The 18,225-nt window shown below is 37.4% G+C and overlaps 1 protein-coding gene and 1 pseudogene across 2 annotated transcripts in view; one reads left to right on the plus strand and one right to left on the minus strand.

Annotated features, from left to right (window-relative positions):
- ARHGAP11A (Rho GTPase activating protein 11A) overlaps positions 1-14,469 on the minus strand; it is a 97,465-nt gene extending 82,996 nt beyond the window's left edge. The window contains exons 1-6 of one of the 2 annotated variants that reach the window (XM_058293864.2): positions 13,555-14,453; positions 9,485-9,555; positions 7,520-7,616; positions 6,845-7,098; positions 1,533-1,696; positions 1,211-1,357 (exon numbers count right to left, since the gene is read on the minus strand). In XM_058293864.2, coding sequence (XP_058149847.1) covers positions 1,211-1,357; positions 1,533-1,696; positions 6,845-7,098; positions 7,520-7,616; positions 9,485-9,555; positions 13,555-13,683 — 862 coding nt within the window. In that variant the 5' untranslated portion in view covers positions 13,684-14,453. Of the gene's footprint in view, positions 1-1,210; positions 1,358-1,532; positions 1,697-6,844; positions 7,099-7,519; positions 7,617-9,484; positions 9,556-13,554 lie in introns of both variants that reach the window. The other variant, XM_004455358.5, reaches the window with a different exon arrangement.
- Positions 14,470-15,139: 670 nt separating this feature from the next.
- On the plus strand, positions 15,140-16,915 carry LOC101446194 (ras-related protein Rab-11A-like; annotated as a pseudogene).
- The last annotated feature ends 1,310 nt before the right edge of the window (positions 16,916-18,225 follow it).

An 18,225-nucleotide genomic window follows, 5' to 3' on the forward strand; every position in this document is an offset into this window, starting at 1 on the left:
TGTGGTTTGTGAGTTTACTTCAATAAAATTGCTTAAAAAAAAAAGAATCAGCGGCCTTTGGTGATGGTAGCACAACCTTGTGAATGTAACTAACATTAATGAACTGTGTACTTGAAAGTGGGTAAAATGGAAATATTATGTTATATATATGGTACCACAATAAAATAAAATAAAAAAGAATGAGATAAAAGAGAGAAGAGAGTAATAAAGATGATCTGTGTCCGAGAAATATCTACATTTGACGTATAAAGTCATAAAGAGAATCTAAAAAAAGGCAAAGAAGAAACACGAGAATGCATTACTATGTAAGCTCAAAGATTAAAAAAAGAAAGGCATAGTTAGTTGGTTCTGAGACTCGAAAGATAAGACATTCCATAAGGCATCTGGAGGAATCTTGGCTTGTCTTCTTGATCAAGGAGGAGATAAGTCATATTACTGACTTGCTGTGATAGAACTTTTGATCTTTTTTATTCTTCCTTGGTAATGTTTTCCACATCATTTAGTTCATGCTCCTTCCTTTCTAATCCATGTCACTAATTAGTTCAAACCCTGATCTCACACCTGGATTATTGCCACACATTTCTGACTATTCTTCCTACCTCCATGTCTCAATTCTCCAAGCCAAATAATTTTCTAGGTTATTTTAATCATGCCAGGCCTCTAGTTATAAACCTTCAATGGTTCACCAATGCTCAAATTAATGTTCTAATTCCTGAGCCTGGCACTGAGCTTGCCATTAATATAATACAAACGAAATCCTTCTGATGAAGCCTTCACTCAAGTTAGGCTGGTCTATTCATAGGCACACACAAAGATTATTATTTTTTGCTACACATATCTTTCTTCGTAGCATCCTTCTCATCCAGAATATGATACAAACATTCTGATCCTGATCCCATCTCCGGTTCCCCCAAGTTCTACCAATTTTTCGATTTTCAACCTTCTATTTGAAGAGTCGCTAATCACTACAACTAGGAACTTTTTCCTTTGAAAACATTTTATATTTGTGCTAATGATTTAGCTCTTAATATTAGACTATATTGTCATTTTTAACTTTTCACATGTATTATGTCATTTCTTTCTAGTCATGCGGCAAGCACTACAAAAACATATACCATAGCTTATACTTCATAGTCAAACACATCTTAGAAAAAGTTTATTTAGATATAAGTAAACCACCTAACCTCCATAAAATGGGACGACCACTTACCTCCAACACTCTGTCTTCTTTTTCTCTTATATTCACCAGGAGATTCATATTCACCTTCTTCAAAACCGTCTAGTGATGAAGTAGCACTGAGACCATCAACACCCAACATAGCAGGTATCTTTTCCAGGATAAAATCTGGTACACACCCTAAATGAAAATGTTTGCAAGATAATTATTAACTTTCCTCTATCACCACCCTCCAAAATGTCTAGATAGTATACAGCAACTTTCCTAATAATTATCTTCATAGTTCACTTGAAAGAAGCTGGCATCTTCCTCTCATAAACACATTCTGTCACTTAATAGTACAACTACATCTTACCAATATCTGATGCATAATCAATAAGAGTCTGTACTACTGCAGCTTGTAATCTGAGCTTTTTTTCCGTGTTAGCAAACATCTTTTCATGCCCTTCAGATGTCTGAAGAAGGGTTGGTGCAAATATTACTGCAAGATTGCTACTATCCATCTTATTTTCACTGGACCTTAAAAGAAAAAGGTTGTATTAGCTGGAGCCAAAGATGAGTTAAAATAATATATTGATCACATTTTGAAGATCCCTTACTTTATCAGTCACACACAAGTCAAAATACAGTAACCCTTCAACTACTTCATCTATGTGATTGACTGAAACATTTAAAACACAACCAGAATTATACAGCCTCTGTATGTCGATATATAGAAAGACACATTCACATATATATGTGTATATACTTAAATAATTTAAACACTGTGCTAATCATAGAGTTCTCCCGGTTCCATACTTTGCTTTTCCATAGAAATTGAACATGTTTGTCTGGTACTCAAACCCATACACAGAAAAATGTAAGTATTAGAAGGCAGCAGGCAAGCACTTAGGCAAGAAAAAAAAAATACAAAAGGCATCCAAATTGAAAAGGAAGAAGTAAAAATTTCACTATTTACAGATGACATCATTCTATGTATAGAAAGCACCAAAAAACCTGTAACCAAGCTTCTAGAGCTGTAAAAGAGTTCAGTAAAGTGGCAGGATATAAGATTGACACATGAAAATCAGCAATCTGGAGAAAATCAAGAAAAAAATTCCATGTACAATAGTAACTAGAAGAATCAAACATCTAGAAATAAACTTAACTAAAGATGTAAAGGAGTTATACACAGAAAACTATACAACATTGTTAAAGGAAATCAAATTAGACCCAAATAAATGAAGAGTATTCCATGTTCAATAATTGAAGACTATCATTAAGATGCCTATCCTACACAAATTGATTCACAGATTTAACACAATCCCAATAACAACTACCCAGAATTTTTCACTGAATTGGAAAAGCCAATTATGGAATTTATTTGGAAGGGTAAGAGGCCCAATAGCCAAGAACACATTGAAAAAGAAATCCAAAACTGGAGGAATCATGCTACCTGACTTTAAAGCATACTACAAAGCTACAGCAGTCAAAACTGCATGATATTGGCATAAGAATAGATATACTGACCAATGGAACATAACTGAGAGTTGAGATATAGATCCTTGCATATATGGTCAACTGACATTTGACAAGGTAACTAAGCCCACTCAACTGGGACAGAATGGACTCGTCAATAAATGGTGCTGGGAGAACTGGATATCCATATCCAAAAGAATGAGAAAGGACCACCAACTCATGCCCTATACAACATTTAATTCAAGATGGATCAAAGACCTACACATAAGAGCCAAGACCATAAAACTCCTAGAAAATAATGTGGGGAAGCATCTACAAGATTGTGTAGCAGGAAATTGTTTCATAAACTTTATATCCAAAGTGAAAGCAATGAAAAATAGGTAAATGTGAGTTCCTCAAAATTAAAAACTTTTACACTTCATAGGAGTTTGTCTATAAAGTGAAAAGGCAGACTACTCAATGAGAAGAAAAGATTTGGGAATAACTTATCCAATAAAGGTCTAATATCCAGCATATATAAAGAAATCCTACATCTTAAAAATAAAAAGACAAATGGGCAAGAGATTTGAATAGATTTAAAAAATGGGCAAGAGATTTGAATAGACACTTTTCCAAAGAGGAAATACAAATAGCTAAAAAGCACAGGAAAACATCCTCAACATACTACCTGTTAGGAAAATACACATCAAAACTACAATGAGATATCATCTTACACCTATTAGACTGACAGCTATTTAAAAAAACAGAGAACTACAAGTGTTAGAGAGGATGTGGAGGAAAGGGAACCCTCACCACTGCTGGTGGGAATGTAGAATGGTATAGCCATTGTGGAGGAAGTTTGGTGGTTCTTCAGGAAGCGACCTATAAATTGTCATATGATCCAGGAAACCCACTGCTGGCTACATACCCAGAAGAACTGAAAGCAGGGACACGAACAGATATATGCATATCAATGTTCATACTGGCATTATTCACTACTGTGAAAAGTTGGAAGTAACCCAAGTGTCCATTAAGCAAAATGTGGTATATACATACAGTGGAATATTACTCAGATGTAAGAAAGAATGAAGTATTGACACATACGACAACGTGGATGAATCCTGAAGACCTTATATTGAATGAAGTAAACCAGTCCCTAAAGGACAACTATTGCATGCCCTCACTGATAGGACCAAAGCATAGTGAGCGGACTCACAGAGATAAGAGTCTGGAAGACAGGTTATTAGGAGACAGAAAGGGATTAGTGTGTGGTGAGCTGATACTCAACATAGGCAGAACCTATCATAAGGTAGAAGAGGGTGGTATGGCAGTGAATGGGGGTGATGGTGGTGCAGGAATTTGAATGGGGTAGATGATGCTGGAATGTGAGGGTGAGCAGGGTGGAGGGGTGGGTTGAACAATCCATGAAATTGGGGGAAGAACTGGGGGTAGAAACAGATGAATCCTGGTGATCTGTAGGTCTGTGGTTGAAACTACAACAGTGGGAAAATTGTTTTCGCAAATATGATGAGGGTCACTGGTGTAGGGTGTCAGTGGTGGGGGAATATGTGGGAAAGGATGCACCTGGAGCATGCTTCTATGGAATATGAATGTGTTCATCTTGTCACAGGGCATTGTGTCAGTGGGTGGAGACCCACACAATAAACAAGAAAACATTAAATTCCCATTGTGGGGAGTCTTGCTACATTCTCAAATAGTGGAGCAAGAATATCTCAAGTACATAGGTAGTGACTAATAAAAGAAAGACCAGTATGCCAAGCCCTCAATGTATGTAACTATGAACTTTATTCTTGAAAAAATGAAACTTAGTGGTTACCATAGGTTCCAAGAGGAGGAAGAGAGAAGAATAGGTAGAACATATGGCATTTTGAGGGCATCAGAATTGTTCTGCATGGTTTTGCAATGACAGATACAGGCGATTACACATTTTGTCAAAACCTATAAAAGTGTACAGTATAAAATGTGAACCATAATGTAAACCATTGACCATGGTTAATAGCAATGCTTCAATAAGGGAAAATGTGAGAGGGGGAGAGGGTGGAGTATAGGAATCTTCTATATTTTCAATGTGACTTTTCTGTAACCTAAAGCTTCTTTGAAAACAAGGCACAAAAAAAAAAAAAAAAGACACTGGGGAAACATACAGAAGAAATTATCAACATACATAAAAGATTACAGATCTTTGTGATGAAAGGCACAGTGCAAAAAAAGTTTTTTTCTTTTTTTGGTTTTGTTTAGTGGAGGTTTTAGATTATAGAAAAGGTATGATTATCGTAGGGGAGGATCACTGGTGCAGGGTGTCAGTGGTGGGGGATGTGTGGTAAGAATGCACTTGGGGCATGCCTCTGTGGTATATGAATGTGTTCATGTGGTCATGGAGTGTTATCTCAGTGGGAGGAGACAACACAATAACCAATAAAATATTAAATTCCCATCCTGGGGTGTCCTGCTACATTCTCTAATAGAATGGCAAGAATCTCTAGGGTACATAGGCAGTGCCGACCAAAAAAAAACCGACCAATATGCCAGGCCCTTGTTATTATTTGTACTTATGAACCTTATTCTTAAAAAATTGAAACTTAGCCTAGTAATATATATTGCTTAAGAGTTACTTCCTGAAAATCTCCTTGCTACTGAAATGTGGCCTCTCTCTAAGCCAAACTCAGCATATAAGCTCACCACCTTCACCTCCCCCACCTTTTTGGGGGGACATGGCTCCTGAGGATGGGCCTTTCTGGCACTGACGCATTTGGAAAAAGACTAATGAGTTTTTATGGCTAAGAGATGTCAAAGTGAGTCGGGAAGTCATTCCAGAGGTTACGCTTATATGTCTCAGGAGGATTTCACTGCCTGCCAAAGTAAGCAATGCCTCAAGCAGGAGTGCTCTTGAGGGCTCTAGAGACATCTAGACACTATAGGCTGGGCACACAACCCCAGGAAATTGGCACCCTGTTAGTGAGCCTCACCTTGGACTATATGATAACCTATCTCCCCAATGCATCCGAATTAAACTCATTAATACTTTTCTTGCACATGGTTCTTCTCTTATTTGAACCTATAATTAGCACTATTAACCATTAAATATATGTCCTAGAGACTTAGATCTTCAGTCTGTTCTTGTTGGTTGAGCCCTCAATCTCAGCAGAGTTGCAGCCAACACTTATTCTTCAGTTCATCAGAATCACCCAGGACAACTAACAAAAGATGATGATGGACAATGCCTACCCCCCCAAAAAAAACAGAGTATCTACAACTGCAAGCAAGATAGTTCCACCCATCTGCACCACGGGAATCAGAAGCACAGTGGGCATCACCATCTCAAAATCATCAAGATTGAGGAATAAACAAATATAAGGGGGAAATGCGTCTATGTACCAAAGTAGACTATTATTCTAGTAATGGAAGAACTTGTAACATTGATATAAGGACAGAGGTCACCAGTGGTTCTGAGGGGAAGGAGAGGGAAGAAGAGGTGTAACATGGGGCATTTTTTTGGACATTGGAATTGTTCTGTATGATATTGCAGTGATGGATAAAGGGAATTACACATTTTGCCAAAACCTATAAAACTGTGCTGTGCTAAGTGTAAACCATAAACTATATACCATGGTTAGTAGCAATGCTTCAGTATGTGTTCAACAACTGTAATAAATCAAATTAATGAAAGTTGCTGTTAATGGGGGAAAGGGGAGGAAAGAGGCCAGGTATATGGGAATACCTTATATTTTTTATGTAACTTTTATGTAATCTAAAACTTCTTTAAAAATAAAGAAGAAAAAACAAAAAGAATGTAGGAAGTATATCTAGAACAATCAGGCTCACTGACAAAGGAGAAAAAAGGCTAAAGGGAAGGAGAGGACTGTGTGTGTGTGTGGGGGGGGGGAACAAACTTAAAAAGGAAAATATAAATATTTTTTAAAAACACTATAATTTGAAGCTATTCAGTACACTCATACTAAGAATTCTGTAAACACCAGTAAACAATTAAGGCATTCATAATGACTCTATACAGCAAGGAAGTATTAAATCACTTGGTATACAGTTTCTTAAATTACAAAGGGAATACTTCTTATTGCAAGAAGAATGTAATATCTTTTAGAACACTTTCCATTCCAAACAAAATGTAATGTATTACTAGAAGGACAGATAAATCCTTAGCTATTTGAGAAATTAAACTGTCATTTCCCAAAACTTTTAGTTACCACTTACCTAAGGGAAACGTTCCTGAGAAAGTTAAAAAAGTATCGTAATATATCAATCGTGTGGTCAGGCATAAGACAAGAGAGCAACAATGTAGCTTTATTCTTCTCTTCTGTTCCTAACTGTTGAGCTTTGAAAAGTGCTTCATGCAAATCAGCTGGGAGAATGGGCTCTGGCAATTCCCTAAAAAACTGCTTGAGAAGTCCTGCAATATCACAAGGAGGTGCAGAAGACAGGCAACTTTCACCATGATCCAGCTTATTCTGAAAGAAATATTATACTTGAGCATTTGGGGGAGGGTGGGGCAGAACTTATGAGTTTATTGCAAATAAAATCCTCTTATAACCTAAGTTTAAAAGCTTACTTTAATAAATTTCTCTTAATTCTTGTTTTATTATATATCCCTCCTTTCTAGAAGGGCAAAAATAATAAAATTCTAAAAAACATTTATTTCATATAGTACATTATAGGAATGAGGAACATGAATTTTAAAGTACTCTGTAAACTTTTAAAGCACATAAATGATGTACAATTTCCATTAAAAGATTCTCCTACTGTGAAAAAAGCTGTTTGTAAAGTCAATTTATTTTAATTATTCATGTAATAGTTCTACATATTTCAAACATAAAAACCCCAAATCAGAGAATGGCACAATGAAAAACTACAGTTCAAGAACATACTTACCTTTAGTGCTTTTAGACGAATAACAGAACCTGATTTCCTAAAAAGCCCTTCTGTATGAATATGCTCTTCTAAAGAAGTGCAAGCATCAACAAGAAAGCTGAAAGAGAGAAATCTTTTCAGCTGATCACATGTATTTCTTACCAAATCCTACTCTTCTGCCAAAGTACCTAAGCAGGCCAAGCAATACCTCCTTTTCCAGAAGCTCTTGATGTGAAAAATTTCTTTACTCTGTGATAAAAGTTTATTTTCAGTTGTCCTTTTTACTTCCTGAATTATTCTCTAGGGACCATCTTTTTGCTTAGGCCAATTTCAATGAAACCTCTCATTTCTACATCCTTCTCAAGCTATTACTCTATTTCTCTGCTTCCCCCCAGAGCAAAATTTACCTTTTTTACTTCCTCCACTTCTGCATATCCCTATCTCTACTCAGTCCACTCCAATCAGACTCTCAACTCCACTGTTCCAATGAAGGAGCTCTCATCTAGGTCATCAATCATATGGTCAATTCATTTTGCTTGACTTACCAATATTTGACACCCTGGACCACTCCCTGCTCATTTTGAAAATACATTTTTTCACTACTCTTTTTGGTGTTCCTGCTATCTTCCTGATTACTCCTCATTCTCCTTGGCGGGTTCCTCTTCAGCCAGACCTCTACATGCTGGAATGACTAGGGCTCTGTCCAAGTTGTTCTTCTTTATCTATTGTCTCTTCATGAGTGATCCTGAATATTGCTTTAAGTATCATCTACATTTGCCAAAAATAAGGCAAACTTTTTTGCCTACACCAACACTACTCCACAGACAAGTGGGATATTCTCCAGTCCTTAAATTTTTTTTTCGTATTAAGGGATGTGCATTCAATTTCTTTATTTTGAACAATGATCTTATGATCTTAATCATTTTTGGCTTTAGGATGCTTAGATATTAACAACTGGTAACAACAAATTAGAAATGGATGTACGGGTACACAGTGGCTAAATATCAGCTGTTGACAGAGAATAACTGACAGAATAGGTTTTTTTTTTAATGTTCTTTTTTTGTTTTTGTTTTTTTTAAAAAAAAGTAAATAAAGACATTACCACAAAGATTTAGTTATTTTTCCTGGAGTTATGACTTCACAATTCCACATGTTGAAAATTATTATAAACAAGCCTTTTACAGACATTTAAAAACAAAATAGAAAATACCTTATGAAGATCATGATTCTACACCTATGCGATAAATGGGGGAAGTTGTCCTTAGGCAGCAAAGTGTTTGATAAATGCTTCTAAACAATTCATTAATTTAAAACCGGGTTATTGCACTACAGTAGCCAGATTGAACCTTACTTTGGACAAAAGAGCAATAATCAGGTAAAATCTCAGTTGCTCAGATTATATGCATTCTAAAATTATTTTCTTAAGCTACAAACTTCCCCAGTAATTTCTGGTGCAGTTAATCCAAAAGGTTATTTGTAAATCGTATATGGCATAGAAAACCTCAAGTGTTAAATAATTTATATTCATAAATACAGTGTCTATTATTTTATCCAACATTTCTAAAGCAAAAAATAAAGTTATTACTGTATTTAATAGATCTGAATTGTGGCAAAAGAAATGGAAGAGAACTGAAAACTCTGACTTAGAACAAAAATAATTTGCTTTCCAACATTTATTTATTTCTGAACCTTAAAATTCAATCCTGGGAATGAGTACAGATTATAAAGTTAAAATAAAATATGTAAAAGTAAAAAAACATATATTTTTTTACATTAGTTGGATAAAATCATTTGCTAGTTTAAAACAATTATGTTAATCAACTCCTTATTTATTATAATTGATTCTTTTTTAATTAGAGAAGTTATAGGTTTACAGAAAAATGCATAAAATGCAGAGTTCTCTTATACCATTCAACCACTTATTTTAAAACCCTTTAACACCATTTTGAAATTTGCATTTTATTCTTCATTTAAAACTTTGCTTACCTTGGAATGTGTCCATATTCTGGTACCATAGAACGGGGCAATACAGTGAAAGGCACTCCAAATACTTTACCCTAAAATGACAAATTCAGTTATTCTAATACAGGGGGTTCTTAACAAGGGGTGCATGATCTTGAATTGAATTTCAGAAAAACATTTTTCTATGGGGACTTGGTTTAGGTGGGATATATTTATTAAATAATACACAGTATAATGTGGCCTTAGTAAGGGGTCTGTGGTTTTCACCACGGCGAAGGGGTCAGTGGAACAAAAAATGGTTAAGAACCCCAGCTCTGATTTCCAGTGCTCCCTAATAATGCAAGCAGGCGCACAAGAACACACAGCGAATGGACACAGAGAACAGACAATGGGGGGGGGGGGAGGGGAGAGAAATAAATCTTAAAAAAGAACCCCTGCTCTAACACAAATATTGAGCATACTATGTATTTTCTTAAATATTAGGCAAAGTAAAACCTCAGGAAATAAGATAGCAGAAATAAACTATTAGTCAAAACAATTAGAACAATTATTTCAGGTGCATTTGATAAAAAATAACTACTACATTAGACATTAGGCTCGGTGCTGAAGCACAAAGATGACTGAGATAGAGCCATGGCACTCACGCAATAGTCTCCAAGCCAAAAATGGAAAACCAAATCCTGATAGTGGTTAGTCAGGAAATTCTTGAAAAGAGTTTGGTCCAAGACACTAACATTTCCTATGAACTTTATACCTCATAAAACTTATAAATACTAGCCTGAACTAAGTGAATGGATCAGCAAAAATGGTAATTCATGTCGCTCATTGAGCACTTCCTAAAATTACATCAGAAGTGATTATTTTTAGATCTGATATTTTTCCCCACTCTATAGGATAGTGCTCTTCAAACTACGTTTTGAGGTACTAAGGCAAGAATTCTGTAAACATTTAATCAAAATTTCATTTTTTTAAACAACTAAGAAACCATTTTTAAAACCTTAATGTATTACTGTTGTTAATACACTGAAGATACCAAGAATAAATTTGTGTGTTGGTTGATCTGGATATTTTACACTCCTTTGAAATATGAATCTGCCTCTTTCTGTGTGCTTTTGAACTTCTTAAAAAAATGTGTCACTAATAGGAAAGCAATGGCTCTGCATGAGCTTAAAAATAAGGTCAGTGTCTGCTTATATAAAATCAAATAATTTCAAACACCAATCTCACACACACATTAACTTATTTCAGATGCATCTGCTCTCTAAATGCTCTTGAAGCACTTATGTTTCAAGAGCATCTTATTTAACCTTATATTTTACAATAAGTTATTCAGCATTGTTAATGATTCAACACAGAAACAAAATTCTATTAGTTCTCTTTCAATCATCTAATCCATTTAATTGATGAATATTTCAAGCTAAAAACGAACAAATAAAAAAACTCCAGTACAAAACAGTGTTGCTCACGGGAGAGGATGTAGCTCAAGTGGTTGAGCGCTTGCTTCTCATATAGGAGGCCCAGGTTTGATTCTCAGTACCTCCTAAAAACAAAAACAAATGAGAAAGCCAACTCTCATTAGGCATTAGAGAGCGGATGTAGCTCAGTAGTTGAGTGCCTGCTTCTCATGTATAAGGTCCTGGGTTCAATCCCAGTATCTCCTTTAAAAAAGGCTTCTGAGTTAAGATTGTCAGGTTTTCAATTCTGGCTATTCTACTTATTAGCTGAGTAACCTTGGTCAAATTAAATTTTATGTACCTCAGTATCCTCACAGAGATCCCAGGTAATAAGAGTGTAAAGAAAATCAGAAGGAATTAAAAAATGTAAAACACTTATTCCAGAGTTTCAGTATTTGTATGGGCAACCCTTTATTTTAGTAAATCAGAATTTTCTTCTTAATACTGTGCAATCAAAACAAAACTAAATCCAATGCTGAAACTGATATACTATAACCGTCACACATAACTAGAATTCATTTTTTCCTTAAGTCTCTTGTTCTCAGTAATTGGATTTACAAGTAATTACTACAATTTAATCTCCTAAAATAAAACTATTAACACGCTTTTAGAATTTTACATGTTGGAATATCACTTACAATATAATTTTTTATTAAGATTTCCAGTACTTTCCTTAAAAAACCCAAACACTATTAATTAACATCAAAGAGTTAAAGAAGTCTAGTTTTCAAACAAATGGTCTATCCTATTAGGTCCCATCCTTCTTACACAACAGTCTTTGTATTTCTTTATTAGAAAAATTTTTAGAGTTTGTTTGAATTTATAACATAAGTTAGGATGTTGACTATTATCATAATTAATAATTAAGTGGAAAGTGACAGACACTGTGCTAGGCTTATGTACAGATATTATCATTTTTTAAATCCTCTAAACAACCCAAGGAAAAATACTATTATTGACATTTATAGACTGACTAGGAAACTGAGGCTTGGAGAAATTAAACAACTAGTCTAAGATTACACAGCTTGTAGGTGTGGAGCAAGATTCAAATTCAGGCCTGACTCTAACAGTAGGTGTCAAGTTTTCCTGTTAAAGGATAAAAAAAAAAAAATCAATGTACAAGTTTCTTCACATAATTAAAAAAAAACAGCCACATTTGGAATCTTGGAAAGAGAATTTAAGAATCAGAAAAAAAAAACATTGTAGGTTTTTAGTAGAAAAAACACATTGCTGTAAGCGATATGGCTCAAGTGATTGGGCTGCAGTCTACCATATGGGTGGTCCAGGGTTTGATTTTGGGGCCTTTTGGTGAAGGCAAGCTGGCCTGCGCAGGAGTGCTAGACCCAGCGGAAAGCTGGCGCAGCAAAATGATGCAACAAAAAGAGGCAGAGAGAGACAATAAGAGGCTTAGCAGACCAAGAACCTGAGGTAGAGTACCTCTTTCCCACTCCAGAAAGTCTCAGGATTGGTTCCCAGAGCCACCTAAAGAAAAAACAAGCAGACACAGAAGAACTCACAGGGAATGGACACAGAAAGCAGACAATGCAGGGTGGGGGTTGGGATAAATAAATAAATCAATCTTTAAAAAGAAACCCCAAAAAATATATCGCCACAAAGTTGCAAACAAAATTTCCCCAGTATTTATAAACTGTTAAGATGCACACAAATTATTTTATTAGTTTTCTAACTACATTTTCAGAATTTATAAACTACTTAGAAATATGCAAATTATTAGTTTTGTCTCCAAGTACCAGAAAAGTCTATTTAATTAGGCACTTAGCAAAATTAAAATAAAATGCTTTATATTCAATTTCTGAAAAAAATGAATTATATTAAAAAGTGAAATCCTTGATTATGCAGTGGAGATATTAAAATATCATTTAAAATCCCCTTATCTCGTACACACCAATATCATCAACAGCTTTTCAATCATTCCATTCTGGTTTCTCATTTACTCATTTTTAGAAATAACTTTTTCTCAAAAGTATGACATAGCCAAGCAACAAGATTGTTTTTCCAATTTGATGAATATAGAAGAATCATATGAAGCCTATTTCTAATCCTATGTCACTACCCTAGTGATTTATGGGTCCCATCCCTTACTCTAAAACAGGGGTTCTGGAGGGAGGTTGATTTTGACCCCATGCCATGTGCTGCTTGTTAAAATTGTAACAAATTGGCAATGTCTGGAAACATTTTTTATTTCCTTATTTTTCTTATTCTTTCTTTTTTGCTGTTTTACTTTTTGGAGACATTTTTGATTGTCACAATTTGGGGGATGCTACTAGTATCCAGAAGGTAGAGACTAGGGACACTGCTAAAGAGCCTACCTTGCACAGGATAGTCCCTACCTCCACAAATAATTATCCAATTCAAAATATCAGTAGTATTGAGGTTGAGGAACCCTCCTCTAAACCCTGCCACCTTCTCTCGATGACGAAAAATCTCTGAAAATAATCAAGAATATCATTCTTTAAATTTCAGCAATTGACCACATGGATCGAATTAGATACAGTCACAGTGGTTTACCCATATTGTCATTTTGATCTACACAAAGAGTGAACATTTTTATCATGACCTGCTAATGAGTGAAAGGGTGTGCCCTTTTCTTTATTTAAACCCCCTTCCCCTAGGACTTACCCCCACTTCCGCGGCTGCTGTGGCATGCTTCCTGCGATCACCCTGTCCATGCCCACCCTTGACCTTAATGCCATAGACGGCCCGTAGCTGCTGCAGCAAGGCCAACCTCACCAGCCTCTGATTCCACATTTCGGAATTCCTGTCCACCTTCCGGGGCAGGATTCTGGTCCTAATCCTAGTACGCCACCAAGTCCAAGGCTTCCAACTCCCAAACCCGCTCAGATCTGTCCTCCGCTCCACTGCCTTCCAGCCTTGCCGGGGTCTTCTCCCGCCCCCTGCCACGTCCCCTGCTCTTTCCTAGATCCCGTAATTACTTACACTGACTATCTTTTCTCTTGGCCCTTTCATACAGCCACACCTCACCCTTCCTTCACCTACAACCACCTTCTTTCTGGTCTCTCGATCCTTTCAGCTACTTACACAAACCTCCCTTCTTTCTTCCCTGTACTAACGCCAGTTGCCAACTTCTCACCGCTTCTGCCACTTCCAATAACTCTCTTTACACCTTAAAACTCACTTTTCCCTCTCTGTCTCCTACTCTCTCCGAACGGTGAAGACGACTTAGTCCTCCGCACCTCCTGCCCCCGCAAGCTCGGCTGGGCCTTCTCTTGGTCCGCGCAACCCCACACTAGCCCAGCTTCCGGACCAGCCGGCTGCTCGGCACTTCTCCCAGTCCCGGTCCCCGCCCGGGCTGGTCGCCACCGTCACCCCGTTTCACAGGCTGCTCCCTCCCTCCCCCGTCGGCCTCCCAGCGGTCCTCGGCCAGAACATGCTGACGAATTCACCCAAGCCAGGCAACTGTCTTCATGCCTCCGCCCCCACCGCTTCGGCAGGCACTCGGAGTCACCGTAGCGGTCGCCACCTCCCTTCCAAGTCAGGCTCGAACGCGAGCGCCAAACAGCGCTCAGCACCCTGATTGGCCCGCTCCTCTTTTCAAAAGCAGGCCCTCAGAGGGTGGCTAGAAGGTGCCTGTCTGGGAAGTGCTGGCGACGATAGATGAGTATGGCAAGCAAATTAAAGAAACACGAAAGAAATGAGTTTCACTTTCTCCTCCATAGCCATATTTTTTGGAAAAAAATACACCTTAAAGCGAGCCTAAATATACCCGACCTTCGCCTCACCAAATATATTTGAGGAAATGCAATAGACACCTCATCTTATTTTCCTGAACTTTACAGAGGCAGAAGGCCCTCATACGGAAAGCCGTTCTACGGATTCTGAGGTGAGACATATTGATTAGGAGTCACAAACGCGCATTTCAGTAACCCTAACCCAGGGGCTTTGAAGGGAATTTAGGCTCTGGTAACGGGTCTATATTCGGGACACTGATGGTGACGCTCAAATCTTGTAGTATAGGTAGTTAAGAATAACGTCGTGAGCGAAGTGGGTGCGAGAGGAATGCGAAGTCTGCGGGAGGCGGCAACTATGGAAGATTTCATCCTGTGGTATAGGAAGTTAACTTGTTGATCCCTAGGACTGTACATGCCTTGTCCTGTCTTCGGGCTGCTTTTCTTTTATCAAAAACATCAGCAATCCCATTAGGGTGTTCTCTGTTTACAAGGATGTGATTGATTTAGGGTGGGCGATGCGGGCTCATTTAAATACAGACAATATAGTACACATTTACTACTATCCCACCCCACGTATACTCGGTAAGAGCGGCGGCCGAACTTTACCTGCCTCGTGCGCTGTTGTGTCCTCATCGCCTAACAGTACGTAGAGCTTTGTAAATATTTGCCAAATGACAGCATTTAAGTAGAGAACTTTTTAAAAAAAGAGCCGTTTACACCTTTTGGTGTTCAAGTCGTTAGGTGTTTTTCCCAATCTAAAGCAATTTCTCTGACTGAAAAGATGGGAATAAAATGGAAGTTCAGCATTTTGCTTTATTTCAATAGTTGTTTATTAAGCGCCTGCTATGTAAGGGGGTATACAAAGACAAGCAAAACCAGACAAGATTCCTGCCCTCGAAGGGAAAGGGAGGCAGTTATTAATCAAGTAATTACGTCTATGGAGGCATAAAAATCAACCGAGAGAAGTGCACTTAAGGAAAGGAAAATGATTCAGTGATTGGGTATAATAAAAGAACCCTGACTGGGTTGGGGAGCAGTGTACCACTGATTGAGTGATATGAAAAACCGTTAGAAATGAGCATGGTAAAAGAGTTGGGGTGAGATGTAAGAATGAGACTAACATTCTGGAGGGAACTGCGCCGAGAAAAAAAATCCATCAATTTTAACATTAAAACGTGAGAGAGGAAACCGTTTTTCCGTGTTTTTTTTTTTTCCTTTGCTTCAGACATTACTTTATATTTTCGCTTATGCTGTTTATAGCTCCTCTCCCACCCCCTCTCTCCTTCACGTCCTTCTGGGTTTTAAATGCCCCAGAACCTCTGAAGCGACGCCCCTGATCCCATGATCCACTGCGGCTCCCGCCCCTTCATCCTCCGCCGCGCAGTGGGAACGCGCGACGACGAATAAGACTGCCTCATCAAAGTTGTCTTTATTAGAGATCCTGGTGTTAAGAAGAGTAATCTCCTGTCTGGATTCATTCGAAATGAGTTTAATCTTGACAGCAAGAGCACCACTGGTGTAGCGTTTGTAACAAGAAGCATCCAGGATTATGGGAAAACAATAAAGGCACAGATATGGGACACAGCAGGGCGAGAGCTGTACGGAGATGTAACATCAGCATATTATCATGGGGCTGTCGGTGCCTTATTAGTTTCTGATATTGCTAAATATCTCACATATGAAACTGTTGAGCAGTGGCTGAAAGAACTGAGATCATGCTGATAGTAACATTGGTATCATGCTTTTGGGCAATAAGAGTGATTTACGTCAGTCATCTCAGGGCAGTCCCTACAATTGAAGCACGAGCTTTCGCAGAAAAGAATGGTTTGCCGTTCATTGTAACCTCTGCCCTAGACTCTACAAATGTAGAAGCCGCTTTTCAGACAATCCTGACAGAGATCTGCTGTATTGTTTCTCAGAAGCAAATGTTAGACAGACGTGAAAATGACATGTGTCCAAGCAAAAATGTGGTTCCTATTCATGTTCCACCAACCACTGAAAACAAGCCAAAGGTGCAGTGTTGTCAGAACGTATAAGACGTTTCTCTTCCCGGCCAGAAGCCTTTGTATAGTCCATTGTCCCGGTCTGAGATTTAAATGTATTTGTAATTCTTGTGGTCACCTTTGTGTTTTATTATTTCTTCATACTTGCAAATTTTTCCATGTCTTAAGTCTTTTGATTTCAGGTTTATAAAATCAGTCTGGTTTATTTTGTCCTTATAGATACTTGAAAGTTGATGCTTAAAATTTGTTCTACTGAAGATAATCTGAATGGTCTGTAGTGACTTAGAGTTGGTCCCTATTTCTTTGTAAAAATTTTACATTTTCATCCAGACTGCAGTAACTTCTTTATTTGGAATTGTCAGAAATAATGTTTGATGGCAACATAGACTATGAAGTTAAGTGTCTGTGAGGAGTGGAGAAACTGAATTATTATCTGGGTGTTTGTTCCTTCTCTCTCCTTTCTATATTCTACTAAGTGTACTTGTTTGTATGAAATATCAGTTCAATACATGTGATAGTAAATGGAATGCTGGGCCCTCAGAAGGATGAAGAACTTCCAAAATCATTCAGTCTCAATACCTACCATCACTGTGATAACACACATTTTAAAAAAAGACATGGCGCTGTTTGAAGACAGCCCATGAAGTACAAGAAAAACTTTCTGCCTATTTCTTTTACAGCAGTAACATAAGCTCTTTTGTGCAGAGTATACACTAAATGAATACATAAACAAGTTTAGTATTTTCATTGTAGCATGTGCAATAATAATAGCAAACACATTTAATATACATTGAGGTAGCTAATATTACCATTTTGCAGATGTGGCAACTGACTAGAGAGAGGTTTAGTAACCCTCCCTCCTTAGTAAAGGTCAACAATTCCCAGATCCAGGATTCCAACCCAGGCTCCAGAGTACAGTGCTCATAATACTATGCTATGTTATCTCTGAAAATGGGGGGGGGGGGGGGGGGGGAAGGGGGGAAGGAGGGGATGGGAGAGAGAGAGAGAGAAGGTTCCCAGGAATTTTTTAAAAGAATTACAGTGGTACTATCTTTCAAAAGTTCTCCTTAGCCATTCCATTTAGTTGGAAAGCTTTCTGGGTCAGTTAAGGATAGAGTATTCCAAGTTTTCTCTAGGTCTAGACTGCTTGCTTATTTCCCTTCTGTGCTCTTAGGGGAAAACAGAGATCAACACCAATGTTCTGTGCAAATGATATAATTTCCAAAGATGTAAAGAGTTCCAAGTTTTGCATGTGTGGTTTTTGTTATTGTTTAACTTAAGAGTCTTGACCTATAGATGATTTCAACACAATTTCAAAAATGTTTTTTGGGGGATGCTTTAGCATTAGTCAAAGAAAGAAACTGGTAGAAGCCTGAGAAATGCTAAATTTAATCTAAAAACTGATGTAGAAATAGTTTTTATCATCTGGATTTTTCTTTTCAGAACCATAACTAAGTGACTAATGCTTTACAAAAAAATTAATGCTTTAAAATGAATGGATACATTACTTTCATGTAAATTATATCACTTAATTCTCACAAAGTCTTCTGAATTAGGCAGGGCAAGGATTGTTATCTACTCTTTCTTTCTTCCCCTCT

Source organism: Dasypus novemcinctus, chromosome 3, assembly GCF_030445035.2.
Source record: "Dasypus novemcinctus isolate mDasNov1 chromosome 3, mDasNov1.1.hap2, whole genome shotgun sequence".
Classification (NCBI taxonomy): domain Eukaryota; kingdom Metazoa; phylum Chordata; class Mammalia; order Cingulata; family Dasypodidae; genus Dasypus; species Dasypus novemcinctus.